Source organism: Gavia stellata, chromosome 10, assembly GCF_030936135.1.
Source record: "Gavia stellata isolate bGavSte3 chromosome 10, bGavSte3.hap2, whole genome shotgun sequence".
NCBI classification, from domain to species: Eukaryota; Metazoa; Chordata; class Aves; order Gaviiformes; family Gaviidae; genus Gavia; species Gavia stellata.
Window position 1 is genome coordinate 10,898,261 of NC_082603.1, and position 14,343 is coordinate 10,912,603.

Below are 14,343 nucleotides of genomic sequence, written 5' to 3' on the forward strand. Positions count from 1 at the left end.
GAAACTATAGAAATCTGTCCTTCTTTAACCATTTGAAAACACAGCATTGCACAGAGCATGATAAAGGGGAAAAATATGCCCAATAATATAACATCTGGTCCTGTACTGGGGCTTAATGCTACAGCCATGGAAGCCAACAGGAATTTTGAAATAGAAGGTATTTACAGCTGGATCAAGTCTTTATTCATCCATAAATACCAGCACATCTTACTACCATACGTAAACATTGCCAGAAGTAGCTATTTGATCATTGCATTGGCTCCCTTGTCATTTAGCCCTAACTTTTCTCCCTTCTTCTCTTTTTTTTTTTTTTTTTTTTTTAAATCTTTTCCCATATCTCTAACCTCAAGAGTACATTCCAGGCTGGTTTGGATCTGAGGACTCCTCAGGCTATGCTGCTTTTTCTGTTGATGCAACTCAGAATGAAAATTTGAACATATCAATGTTTGTCCGAACACGCAAATCTTCTGGTTTGTTACTGGCTTTGAGAAACAGTACTTACCTCTACGTAAGAGTCTACTTGGAAGGTGGGAGACTCACAATGTTAGCTCTAAATTCCATGAGGTTATTAGGGAAACACTCCATGAATGATGGAAACTTTTACTTAATAACATTAAAAATAGAACCAAATAAGATGGAATTGTTCCAGTCCTCTCAATACCTAGGCTTTATTTCTACTCCAGTACTAACCATCCAGAGTAAGGATATTCTTTACATTGGAGGCCTACCAGATAACAAAGAAACTGCTAGAAATGGCAGGTATTTCAAAGGCTGCATCCAAGACGTAAGAGTGAATAACCAGCCACTGGAATTCTTCCCCATCACCAATCCACTGAATTCTCTTATCAATCGAACTCTGATCAATGTCACCCAAGGCTGCACTGGTGACAACCTCTGCAAGGTAAGAATGACATTTTTCAGAGCATTTTCACATGTTTATAATGGGAATTTCTTTTATTTTTTCGTACGCTCCCATACATTATTTAATGAGAACGACATATTAGGAAAATACGTAAAAATGCTAGAAAGAGCAGATTTTGTTGAGTTATACTACATATGATGAATATCAGCAGCAAAATGTATTTGCATAGGGGAGTATTAAAATATTTTAAGGTTGAAATACTGCTTTTCACCAGTTATTGAACATGCTGTGCTGTCATAGTACTGGTCTTTATCACTTTCCATCTGAAATAAACAGACTTCTTTTTGCCAAGCAGTGCCCCATCCTTAGAGTTGGGAGTCCACCAGCTTTTATTCATACTTAGGTTGTCTCTTCTCTTTCCCCATAGTCCAACCCTTGCCACAACGGTGGTGTGTGCTATTCAATCTGGGATGACTTCACTTGCACATGCCCCCCTAACACAGCGGGGAAGGCATGCGAGGAAGTTAAGTGGTGTGAGCTTGAGTCCTGTCCTCATGAAGCACAATGCCAGCTGGTGCACCAAGGATTTGAATGTAGGTACATTTCAGTTATTCCTATCATCTCTGGAGATTAGAAACAACAGAAATTTTCATCAGCATTTCCTTAAAACTCAAGATTCACTGCCTTTAAAGTTCATTCAAATGTTATTTCTGTATTAAAATAATAATTATGTTAATTGTAAGTAACATTAATGGGAAGAGTCTGCCCTACCAAACCCAGAAATTTTCAACCAGACCCCCCTGACACACACACTGCTGTTTACAGGACCTTTGCTTCTGACTTTTTCAACACAACTTGTTGAGGTTGTATAACACACCAGTCCATTGCCAGAGTGTGAGTGTACCCCTCATACTTCCACTGCAAAGAGATAAGAGGATATTCAGTGTTGGATTAACCTTAGGATGGTCTCCATCTTCCTGAAGAACAAGCTATATGATGTACATTACATCATTTGATTTTCTTTAATGTTAAATATCTTTGAAGAAAATCACCTTAATACCAGCAGTGCAGTTATTCAGCTAGTATCTTCATAAGAAGCACCTGCATGCCAAGCAGTCTATTTGAAAATTGATGACCATTAGCGGTCTTAAGAACATTAGCCACCCTGCACATCTCTTTCCTTTTCCACTTTCCTTCTCCTTCCCACCCTGGACTGGAATTTAAAAAGCAAGTAAGGATTTTGAAGCAATATTTTTTCTTTTTGCTATCAAAGAAAGCCCTAACGATGCTGTGAAGGAAGATAAATACACACACAATCTGATGGAAGCTGTTAGAATGGCTGACTCTTAGGAATGAGAAGGTTGGTCGACAAAAGATTTCTATCATAGAAAATTTGCTGACAGACCAATATGATGGTATTTTTGTTGAGATTGTTAGAATCAGCGTTGCAGCACTTGTTAAAATTTGTAACTGAAATTAAAATAATTGCACCTTCTCTAAAAGACGTCTTTAATGCTAACATCAAAATGCATTCTCTCATAAACTTTACTTTTGCATATTACTGTAGAATATAAACACACACAGACGAAGTGAAAAGCATCTGAACTGTTCCCTTTTGCTAAACTCAAGGTCATTTACACTGTTAGATCACTTTCAGATTTCTGTGCTGGTTTATGTGGCAATAGTAGGGAGTTTCCCTAATAGATATTAAAAAATTCCTGCACTACAGACATATATTTTTAACTAGTTGTTTTCTTAGCTACAGCGCAGACTTCTTGTTGTTCAACACAGGGTAATGAAAAAAAAAAGGAGTTTTACTGGCCAGTGAGTTCTCTGCCAGCCTGGTATCTTATGTTCTGGATACCATTTTAAGCTAAGGCAGAAAAGAGACAGTTAAGGAACCCACCTTATCTCAGTGCTAGGATCTTGCAAAGCTAAATTAGTCTGAAGTGCAGACAGAAGACATTTCTTCCTGTCCCTCCTCCCTATCTATAATCCTTATAAATATCAGAACGTGAAAATTCACAGCCCAGTGAGTTACTGCATTTTAGTAGAAACCATGCTAATGAAAGATGTCAAATACCTTTGTGAAGATGTCCATAAAACTGCCACAATGTTGCCCATCAATTTTCACTCACAGCAGTGCAAAGTGAGTAGTCTGCTGCCCTCCCAGTCCCACCAGCACAGGCTCGGTGCCGTCAGTAGGGCTGTGGCAGCGCGTACACAGCAGGAGAAGCCGGCTTTAAACGTGACAGCCACAACTCTTCTTCCATTGATTTTGAAGGGCCTTTTTGCCAGCTGACTTCAATTAAATTCATCCTTTTTGCATCAGTGAGAGTAAATTGGGATCCAATCAAATACTTTCTAAAACCTCTTTAGTGCTTTACCTAAGAGGAATTGCGAACAAAGGTTCACCCCATCCAGATCTGTCATGGGGAATAACTAGCTGCCCGTGCTTAGGGAACGAACATAAAATGACAAATATATATCTTCTTTTGAAATACCCTCTCAGCCTCAGGTTTGAGTTGTATACAGTTATGATCACCTCCTTCTCTTTGTCTAAAGAGGAAAAAGAGAGATAACGCTAATGTAGAATTGTATCTTTAGAACGATAACTTAAGATGATGCAAAGCAGCACACTTTTGATGTCAATAGAGCTGGTGCTGGCACTGCCCTGTAATTTCTATAGCCATAAGGGGCAGGCAAGGATAACTGAAACACTGGTGGAATTTGATTGGTTTTCAGCAAACCCAAAAGGACTTACGTGACAGGGAGCATGGGGCACTGAAGAGATATTGTTCCACATGCATTGCTTTAAAGTTGGCCTGGTTTCTCCATTATTATCTTTGCACAGGTCTTGCTAATGCAGTCTTTAGTGGCCGAAGCAGTGCGATATTTTACAGAAGCAACGGAAAAATCAGCAGAGACCTCACCAATATCATATTCGGCTTTCGAACTAGGGACACTGACGTGATACTGCTGTATGCAGAGAAGGAGCCAGAGTTTGTTACCATCAGTATTCACAACTCCAAATTACTCTTTCAATTGCAAAGTGGCAACAGCTTTTATAAGCTAACCCTTGCTAGTTCACTGCCTGTGAGTGATGGGAAATGGCATCAAGTGGTGGTCTCTATGGCAGAGCCCCTGTCCCAGTTCTCTAGATGGCACATTGATATAGATAACAAGAAAGACACCACAACTAGCACAACCACTGCAGGAAGCCTCAACTTTTTAAGAGAAGAAACAGACATCTATGTGGCTGACAAGGCTTTTGACAGTCTGGATGGCCTGCGAGGATGTATGAGCACCATAGAAATCAGTGGCATTTATCTCCCATATTTCGACAATGCTGACATCCCTACTAAAAAACCTCAAGAGGAGCAATTTCTCAAAATATCTGCAAACCCTGCTCTTACTGGCTGTTTGCAGGTAGATGTCTGCAGCTCAGATCCCTGTATGCATGAGGGGATATGTGAAGACTTCTATACTTCCTACCGCTGCATATGTCCCAAAGGATGGACCGGCACCCACTGCGAAGTCAACATCGATGAATGCTCTTCAAACCCCTGCATTCATGGAAACTGCACTGATGGAATCACCTCTTATGAGTGCAGTTGTGAACCTGGTTACACAGGGGTAAATTGTGAAGAGGACATAGACAACTGCCGTGGCCACCAGTGTGCCAACGGGGCCACTTGCATTGATGGGATTGATGGATATTCTTGCCTGTGTTCTGCTAACTTCACCGGAAAATTTTGCAGGTACTATAAACAAAGCAGATCTGTATGATTTTGTCAGGTCTCTTCTGAAGGGTTATTACACCACTGATGTCTCCATTTTAAACACAGATGTTATGCATCTATCTATATATTAATCATGGCAGCAGAATTAACGTGTAAAGAGTCTGCAGTACCGAAAGCTTTACAGATCAATTAGATGTGGACCAAGGCAGTGGAGAGCTGGCAGCTCAGGCAGATACTGCTGAGGCAAGGAGACAGGGAACAAGGCACAGCTCTGCTGCCCAGCTCTGCTGCCAGCCAGGGTCCTACAAGCTCTCTGATGGCAGGATTGTAAGTCCGCCAGAGCTCGGAGATAGGTGTGTTACATCTTTTTTAGAAAAAAGGATTTTAAGGGTTTTGAATCTCTAGAAGTGTACTTTATTAAAGTAATAGAGCTCTAGAAGTGTAAGGAGAGAAATTCAGAGTTGGTGTGTAAGAGAAAATAACAATAGAAGGGCTTGCAGAGAAGTTTTTCTCCCCACCCACAGCATCTTTGCTAGGTGTGTCTTGCAGTCCAAGCTTGCTCTCTCAGACCAGCAGTCCTGGTGAACTGTATACACCACACAACCCACTCTTCCCATCACTTCTGAGACTCCTCACATGCCTGTTTCCTAGTTTTCTCAGACACTCCTCTGTAAAGGCTGCAGGCTCTTCCCTGGCCTCTCTCTCCTTTAATTGCCCTTCTCTGCACACCATAAACTTCTCCCTTCTAAGCATGTCCCATTGCTCTCAGAGAAGGCAAAATCCTTCTCCTTCCTCGAGAGGACTCCAACAAACCCAGCCTGCTGCAGCCTGAAGGATGCAAACAGACAGTCATCTTCATGCTGCCCAACCACGGTCTTTTAGGCTATAATTACACAATTGTCAATTTTTGATGACTTTTTTTTGAGTAGTGAGGACATCCTGACATTTGAAGATGCCTTATATTGGCCCAATATGGCCTCTCTTTTATGCTGAGTCTCTCTTTTGAACTCTTCTACTAAGCTGTCCAGGTATCACATAGAGTCACATCAGTAACGTAGGTGGAGTGTTGTCCCTTTTTTGGGGTTTGGTTTTGGTTTTTTTTTGCTAAGAAATGAATCATTAACTTGCCAGCAAATACTTGGAAAAGGAAAACCAAATTCAGCAAATTAAAAAAATTCAGCAAATCAAAAAAGTTAAGCAAAACATATTTTGTAAGTCTTAAAGCTCAGTTCTTGCTGTCTTTGCTTTGGACGATACCCCAGCCAGTAACAGCATTGCTCCTCCCGTTCAGTTGCTGCCTACCACAAACCGTGATCACCCCGAGTACCCCAGGCACCAGGCGTGTCAATGCACACAGATGTGGGGTTTTCTTTCCAAAGAGGAAACCAAGGAGGCAATAAGTCTGTGCAGCCCCTGAAACTGTGTGTTCATTTACAGGTAAAATGTAACGCTTTTCCCATTAGTATTGAGTAGTGTTTGCTAGCAGCAGCACTGCTCCCTCTATTTGGAGACTAACAGTAGTAGATTCTACATTCAAATAACAAATTTGCAAGGTAGATCTAAATATTTTCCACTAAAGCAGTGGACTAGAGTCAAACGAAAAGCTGAGAGAGGACAAGACAAACAGAAACAAGGAAAGTGCAAATAACAACTGCCATTGCCTTCTTATTTACCTAGATACAGAAGATTACCATATACAGTTTGTGGGAATGAAGAGAGAAACCTCACATGTTTCAACTACGGCAACTGCACCAATCTCAGCGGCGAGTTGACATGTGTGTGCCTGCCAGGATTTGCTGGAGAACGGTGAGATGCTTCACCCAGCAGATCTTTGTGGAGCGATTCTTCCAAAAGCTGTTCCAGAAGGGTACAGAGGGTAATGGCTACAGGGGTTTTGCCCTCCTGCAAACATACAGACAAAGTAGTTAAGTTCAGCAGTTCCTTGCCTGAGTGACTTTGAGGGTCTGAAAGTATAGGAGTTTTACTTAGACAAAAATCACAAAATTAATGCAGCAAGATTCAATTCAACATAGCACCATTAACTCCAGTGCAAGATATCATTTCTTAGATGGCATTGTATACTTCCATGTTTTTTGGATTCCATGTCAGTTTTATATGTGAAAAGCTAGAATATTATCTTTCCGTAGGTGGGGACACAAACACACGTATCCTGCTCATACATAAAAATCAGCTACATTACACTGACATATGAATATCCAAAGCTGTTTCATTTTCACATGTATGCGTTGTGAATATACAATCTATTCTTCCACAGGGATGGTATGAGATGAAATACATGGTGGTATTGCAGCTTGTTACTTTCTTACTGAATGGTGAAGTATGAAAACAGAATTATTATTTTAAAAAGAAGTTAAGAAATACTTTTTACATGTTGTAGTTTAGTCTGAAACAGAGGGGCCTTCCTCACAGTGAAATTTGTACGTTATAGCATATTGTCGAATTTCACACCTACCATCTGATAATTTTCTACAAAGGGCTGTGGAGCTGGGAGTCCTGACAGCCTCAGGGCATTAGGTGCTGTAGAAACATAGGAAGAGGTTGTCCCAGTCATAATATAGTCTGAATAGGTAAGGGCACCTTTTTGGATAGTGAGAAAGGCAATACCGTACGTGCTCTTAGTGAAATCAACATTACATCAGCGTAAGTTACGCTGGCTCTGCAAACAAGTTACGCTGGCTCTGCCAACACAAAGAAGTTTTCAACAAAAGGTTTTCATTCTCTCAAAAACATATTAACCCACTGGTTTCGTGAAAACAGTACAGTAAGCTATAAAAGATAGACGAAATTAAAATTTCCACCCACTCAATGCACAGTGTAGTCGGCAGACACATCGGCATAGCACTCACCCAGAAGGTCTGTGTCCAACCTCACAGTATTCAAAAAAAGTGGGGGGAAAAAAAAAAAAGTAAAAGCATATTCTCAGACAGTTCTTTGGTGTGTATATTTCTTGGTACTTCAAGGTAGAAGGAAAGTACTTTTTCCTTCTTCCTTCCCCTGTCAGGCAACTTGCTAACTACAGCTTTGGGAATGAGCCCTCCTTACATCCATCCCACTGGCTGGCAATAATCTCTATTTTATGGTTCCCATGATTCTCGTATTGAACGGCAGCCTTGTACCAAGCGTACTGCACTTTAACTGACTATCACAGCAAGGCATTCTTCTCCAATGTCTAAAATTGACTATTTGTCCTCTTTTCCTCCAGGCTGTCAAACCACAAACCAGTAGTACTTCGTGCTTGCAGATCTTAGTATACCAAATGAGAAAATTTCACGGCTTCTTTTTTTCAGAACAAATTCAAATATATCCATTAATAAGAAAATTAAAACCCAAACCCTTTGTATATTTCTCTATTAGATTGATAAAGCAGACATTTTCCTTTAGAACAATATTTCATCCCTCAGAAAGCCATTGATGCACAGTATAGAGAAAACAGCATCTTTCTATGTCAATCAATTGACTTGGGGTCACAAAAAACCACAAAAACACCTTAATAGGTGGAAAGGGAAATGTGAAAAGATTGCTCTTCATAAAAGGAGACCTAGCTGTCTCTTGAACACAAATTTATTATGAAGTTCAGGCTGGGATTTTTGAAATTACCTAAAGGAGTTAGGGTCTTAAGTTTTCCTGAAATTCAGTTGGATTCACGTGCCTAATTCCCTGGAAGATTTGGTTGTGGTTTTTTTATTTGCATATGTAAGTTCATATCTATACAAGTTTTATATATTGGGTTAATACTTTAATTTAGCTTTTTGAAGTATATGAATATAATTTACCATTGAAGGAAACTTTTTAAACTTCTTTATAGATTAATGAAGAAGATTAGTTAAAAGTGTTTAACATAAAGAACAGCTCTTCTCTAATGTAATACTAAAAATGTATTGCATGGTTATGAATATGATGGAACAAAGCAATTCCTTATAACGCAGAGGAAGTTTCTCACATTCCTCTTCAAGAATAAATCTGCTTTTTTCATCTGGAAAAATTAGGATTTACCATTAACATTATTTGAAAAAAAGGGGGCAGGGAATTAAGGGGAAGCTTTGTCAGAGCAGCAAATCACCAAATCATTACTAGTTTTCAGACAACCGCAATTCAATTGAGGTTCAATTGGTTGCCTTGAGAAATTGCGATAACTCAGATGTCCTTTATCATCAGAATTAACTCAAAAACATTTAATAATACATATTTAAGCTTGTAAAGCCCTGTTCTGCACCATTCTTACCATTCTCGGGGCCCGTGTCCTCAGAGAGACCGTATAGGAGATTCTGCTGAGCATCTACTGGCATTTTGAATTGAGAAAAAAAAGCAGGTGAGCATTCCCAGGGGCACTCAGCTGGGAAAAACACATAGTTGTTTGACTTACATCCAGACTACTGAGAAGGAAAATGTGCCCTCAGCTCCCTGTAGCAATGAAAAAGGATAAGCAAGCTGTCGGCAGGACTCGCACCAGATCTAGCTCTAAAATCATACATAAACTTTCATTTTACAGTGCTAAGCACCATTAACTATGAAGTGCTCTATGGAGATGAAATTTCCGGCTTAACTATCTGTGTTTGAAAACAATACAGGAAGTCCAGGATTTGAGTGTAGCTAATCAGGTAGTTAATAAAATCATAAACATGTGTGGAAGTATGCCACAGATTTCAAATAGAGCATCCTCCTCTCCCTTCCCCCAAAAGCTTCTGGATTAAAAATGTGCCCATTCAGCGCATTTTATTTGTGATTTCAGATACTCACTGTTTGCTGTCTTTCCTCCAGGTGTGAAAAGGACATTGATGAGTGCAGCTCCGACCCGTGTCTGAACGGGGGCCTCTGCCAGAACCTACTCAACAAGTTCCACTGCCTCTGCGATGTGAACTATGCCGGAGACCGCTGTGAGATAGATGTAAGCGACCTCTCCTTTTTTGTCTCATTACTGTTATGGCAGAATCTCTTTCAGCTTCTCTCCTATCTTATTCTACGAATGGATGATGATCCAGCAGTCGAGTGGGGCGAACAGGAAGATTATTAAGCAGTCTTTAAACTTTTGTATTTTAATGCAGCAGAAGATGCCTTGACCAAAGAGCTCAGCAAAGCAATTTGAACATCAGAGTTTTACAAATTGTTTTATATTTCTTTGAACGATTTTCTATGAATCGCTTTGGATGTGTTTTAATTCTTTCACTTAATTTTAGAACAAACATTAGCAGAATTTTAGAACAAACATTAGCAGATCTTAAAAAGTGTTTCATCCCACCTCCCCCAGAGCATTTCACCACATACACACTGCCAGTGGGCAACAGTGGGACACACCAACAGGCGATAGATATTAACGAGAACTGTAAGATATGCTGATGGTGGCATTCAAACCCTGTGGCAATGAGTGGCAAAAATCCACTGCCTTCAATACAGCTAATTTTACCATTAAGTCTTACAGATGGTCACTATCTTTGCATCACATACCTTGTTCATTGCTGTTTCTTTCACAGTTTGGTCTCATGCCTGTGAAATCATGTATGACATTTTTTGATAATTAGATAATTGTTTGAATTAGCAACTGGCAACATACTGAGCACACTCTTACATCCATTTGAACTAGTGGCAATCCTGCACCGATATCACCAATCCTGAACCTCTGCTCCTGTAGCCTATACATCTCCAGTATCTTATACTGAGATAAAATACAGCTGTCTTAACCTTCATCAATCTTTCAAGAAATGCCCAGTAAGTATATCAGATTTTAAAATCATAGATTTGTTGTTTATTCAAAGATTTCTACAACTTTAAGTAAATCTATGTTATACATCAATAGATATGAGTGTCATCAGACAAAAATATGTTGGGGTTTTTTCCCTTCTTAGGAAGCAATCAAGGTAGTTCGGTTGATGGGTTGTCCATGGATTCTTTAAAGAACGAAAATAAGGGGCCTAAAATTTATGAATACCAGGAGCTTTAGTAAGAAATCTAATAGCAAAATATCTATGTAGTTGCCTTTGAGAGTATAGACACAACTGAAGTTCATTGTTAAATACAAAACAGTAGAGAAAAGTGAGGTTTTGTTTTTCTGAACAATTCATTAAGGCAAAAACCATTTATGAATGGTGCAACCATTTATTTGGGCATTCATGATCATATTATATTTGTATAGATTCTGTATTCTTCTAGGTCATTTAAATAGTGTCCTTGAGTGATAATTCAAAAGAGTAAGTGTAAGGTGGTGTTTTATTATTAAGTGATACGGCATGTAGCAGACTTACAGGAAAGGCTGACATTATACAATGAAGTTTTATGACTCCAGAGGGAACAGCTGATTTTTGCAGGAGTCCTTGAGCCCACTGCTATTACAGTTTCCCCGCTTCAAACCTGATCTTGTTTCTTCAGCCCTACTCAACTTGCTGTGGATTGGACTTGGAGTGTTCACGAAGAGCAAATCCCACCTTTGAGTCTACAGTTGCAGTAAGGCACCTTAAAATGTGTGTAAGGGAGATGTTAAGGTTCATGTTTTGCAACAGCAGGATCTAGCAGAAGTCACTGCCTGGGAATCAAGCCTCTATTTTTTATTTCCCACCTTTCATAAATGTTCCAAAGTCTGTTATTTTTCTGAATACCATTCAGTGCATAATTGCAGCAACACTGGTGTTATTAAAAAGTCTACTCCTGTTTTCAGGGGGAAAAAAACCCCAAGCACATTTTTTGCACATTTATGGAAAATACCATGATTCATCCCTGTGATACGTCACATATTCCTGTCTCAAGCACCTGCCTTAGTATTAAAACTTAAACACAATATATTTACTTATAATAATTTTATTACATGAGGATAATTTCTTTACTGTCTTTATCATACCAGAAAAGTGATTGGGGTAATTTTCTTGCTAATATTAAAAAAAAAAAAAAAAAAAAAAAAATCATTCAGCTAAAATTTCATTTCCTCTTTGTAAGCAAACAATAAACAAAAGATGGGAATGCATATTCCAGCACTGGGGATGAAATTAATGTAGCAGTGTCAGAAACAAAACTGTGCATTCCTTCAGATGTAGGTTTAGTTGTCTTACTTACTGAGAATCACATGTAATATCATGAATTATATAACACAGGCAAGGACAACAAACCAAAACCAAACTGCGGTTTTTTTCAATGAAAATACAGTTTGGGAAAATTAGTTTTTTATTCCAGATAAAGTAATATGATAAAACTTACAATGTCAGAGGAATTTTTTTTTAAATTAAATCAATATTTCTGTGTGAAATGTCTGCATTTTAGTTTAAAATATCAAAGTAAGACAAAACAAAATTCAAACATTCCCCTTGTTTTGAGTTAAAATGTCAATTTTCCTTCATATAGAGACATTTAAAATAATAAACAATGTATTATGCTAAGAATTTTATTCCAAACTGTAGTTTTCATTTAATCGCAGCTAAAAATGTTACTTGTTTCAGTATCATTGAAATGAAAAATGAAAAATTTAAACACAAATAACTTGAAATGAAAACCATCATATCATTTCAGAATGCTAACTAAAAGCAAAGAAATAAGAAATTTTTGAAAATTCACATGAAAAAACTGATACTACTAACCAAAGCTGTTCAAACCAAGTTTTTTTTAAAAATCAAAATTAAGAAAATCACAATGAAGTTTTGGGGTTTTTTTCTCACTGGGTTTAGTTCAGCTCCCACATAAATAAATCAAGTTATTTTGTACTTTATAGAATATATACTACAGGATACACTACAATAAGCAAAAATTTAATCCTGGTATGAATGTTGAAGAAAGCTAGAAAGCAATACATGTCATAACAGTATGTCTGACATACTATAGCTATAGACATAATATGAAAAACAAAGAATACATCTGTATAGAGATTCCAAAATTCTTTCTCTTCAATAATAGAAACTTGATATAAGAGTGTACATACAATATTAAATACAGGTTTTATATGGATTTACAGGAATATGCAAGTTATTAATCTAGAATCTATTAGCAAAGCATCAATACAGTCTTTCTTTTTCTGAGTACACACCTGTAATTGAATTCTTTCCTTCCTCTAATGCCTTGTCATCATGAAACATCCCCTGACTTCAGAAATGCTGCTCCTTTTCTCTTTGTATTTCTGTATTCTCAACTCCATTGTGCACGTGTACATAACTCTCCTACCTTTATACACAAAATAAACCTTCTGCCTTCGTCTCTTTATGTCTACTCCTCATTTTCTGCTAATGACTCTATTCATTTGCTTTAAATGTGCCATGTTTTCTGAACGTTTGCACTTTACATGTACACCACACAAAAACTAAGGTTGTACCTTCCCTATGTTTTCTCCAGGAGTGCTGACAGTGCAGGCCCAGGTGCTTCCCAATGAAGCGGTTCAGCCGCTCGAACCACTTCAGCTGCAATACTGTGTTACCCATCAAAGGTGACTACCTCAGCTGGGTAGCTCGTGTACCTTACAGAGCACAACTAAACAAGCCCCCAGACCAATGATTCAGAGAGGAAGGGATTTTATCCACATGGCTTAAAGTGACTCTTATTACTTGGTTCCTCCTTACATGCTGTCAATATTTACAAAACTGTTGAGCATTACGAGGTCTCTGTTAACATTTTGATGGATCATCCCTTTCCATTGAGCTATCACAACCCATAGGCTGGACCTGTCCCATGCACAGGTCTTCCAACACACTCAGTGGAGAACAGACTTGATATTTCTAATTTAAAAGGTCAAAAAATAAAGAAACAAATGCCAGATTAATTAAAATAACTTTCTTGACTATATGTGTGTATTTTTAAAAGAAATGCACATGTAGGACATTTAAAGGGAAAGAGCTATAGAAGCAAACATGAAAAAACAGCTGGATTAATAATGACACTAATTTTTTTGTAAATTCATCCAATTGCTAAGATTCTTTAGAATTCGAGAGGTTGAAAAGGCCATTATTCATGTTTAAGATATAACAGCAAGATCTTCATACATCTCCAGTGTTGCAGTTTTACTGCAAATCTTTAAATATTTGATTTTTTATTTAGAACACAGACTCACAGACAAGTTCATGCTTTTGTAAGAACCTCAGTATTAATTTAAAAAAAAAGAAGAAAGTAAAAAAAAGTGTCATACCATTTTGGGTGTTGAGAAGAGCTTGGAAAACCATCGTCTCAATATGCTCAAAATTAGAGGAGGGATACCAGACATGCAAATGAAAGAAAGCCAACAAGCAAGGTCATGATTTTTGGAGGCATGGCTTGTGATGTTAAATACTGATATTATCTGTAATGGATGCCCCTATATTTTGATACTAAGATTCAAATTGTTTTTCAGACCCCAGTGACGGTCGTTCAGAAATATGGGTAATGAGAAGTACCAGTGTTCGGGCTTGAGGAAGAAGTAAGATTTCTGAAAAGAAGGGAAAGACAGCAGTGATGGAGGTACTGGAAGGAAGAGCAAAGGGATTTGCATCAGCTGTGGGGTGAATGAAAGAGTATTCTTTAATGTGTTTGGCAAACACGAGAGGTGTTTCACTGGGGAAGTATACACAGGGAATGACAGAGTTGCTTTACTGACAATAGCTCCTCCTTGTGACCTTTAAAAAACCAGGCTCTGTAACTGACTCTCCTCTGCAAGTGCTCTAATTCGGACTCTGCCAGCAGTATCCTATAACAATTTTAACTACAAAGAGCCCATGTGTTTGTGAATCAGAAAATATCCTTGATATTGTGTGATTACTTGAATTCTCTTGCTCCCAGAAC

The 14,343-nt window shown here is 38.3% G+C and overlaps 1 protein-coding gene across 1 annotated transcript in view; it reads left to right on the forward strand.

The window, feature by feature from the left end:
* Window positions 1-14,343, forward strand: part of CRB1 (crumbs cell polarity complex component 1) — a 113,213-nt gene that overhangs the window by 78,752 nt on the left and 20,118 nt on the right. Inside the window, exons 9-13 of the mRNA XM_059822166.1 lie at window positions 351-901; window positions 1,290-1,455; window positions 3,717-4,623; window positions 6,283-6,410; window positions 9,372-9,511. Of these exons, the coding sequence (XP_059678149.1) occupies window positions 351-901; window positions 1,290-1,455; window positions 3,717-4,623; window positions 6,283-6,410; window positions 9,372-9,511 (1,892 nt within the window). The remainder of the gene's footprint in view (window positions 1-350; window positions 902-1,289; window positions 1,456-3,716; window positions 4,624-6,282; window positions 6,411-9,371; window positions 9,512-14,343) is intronic.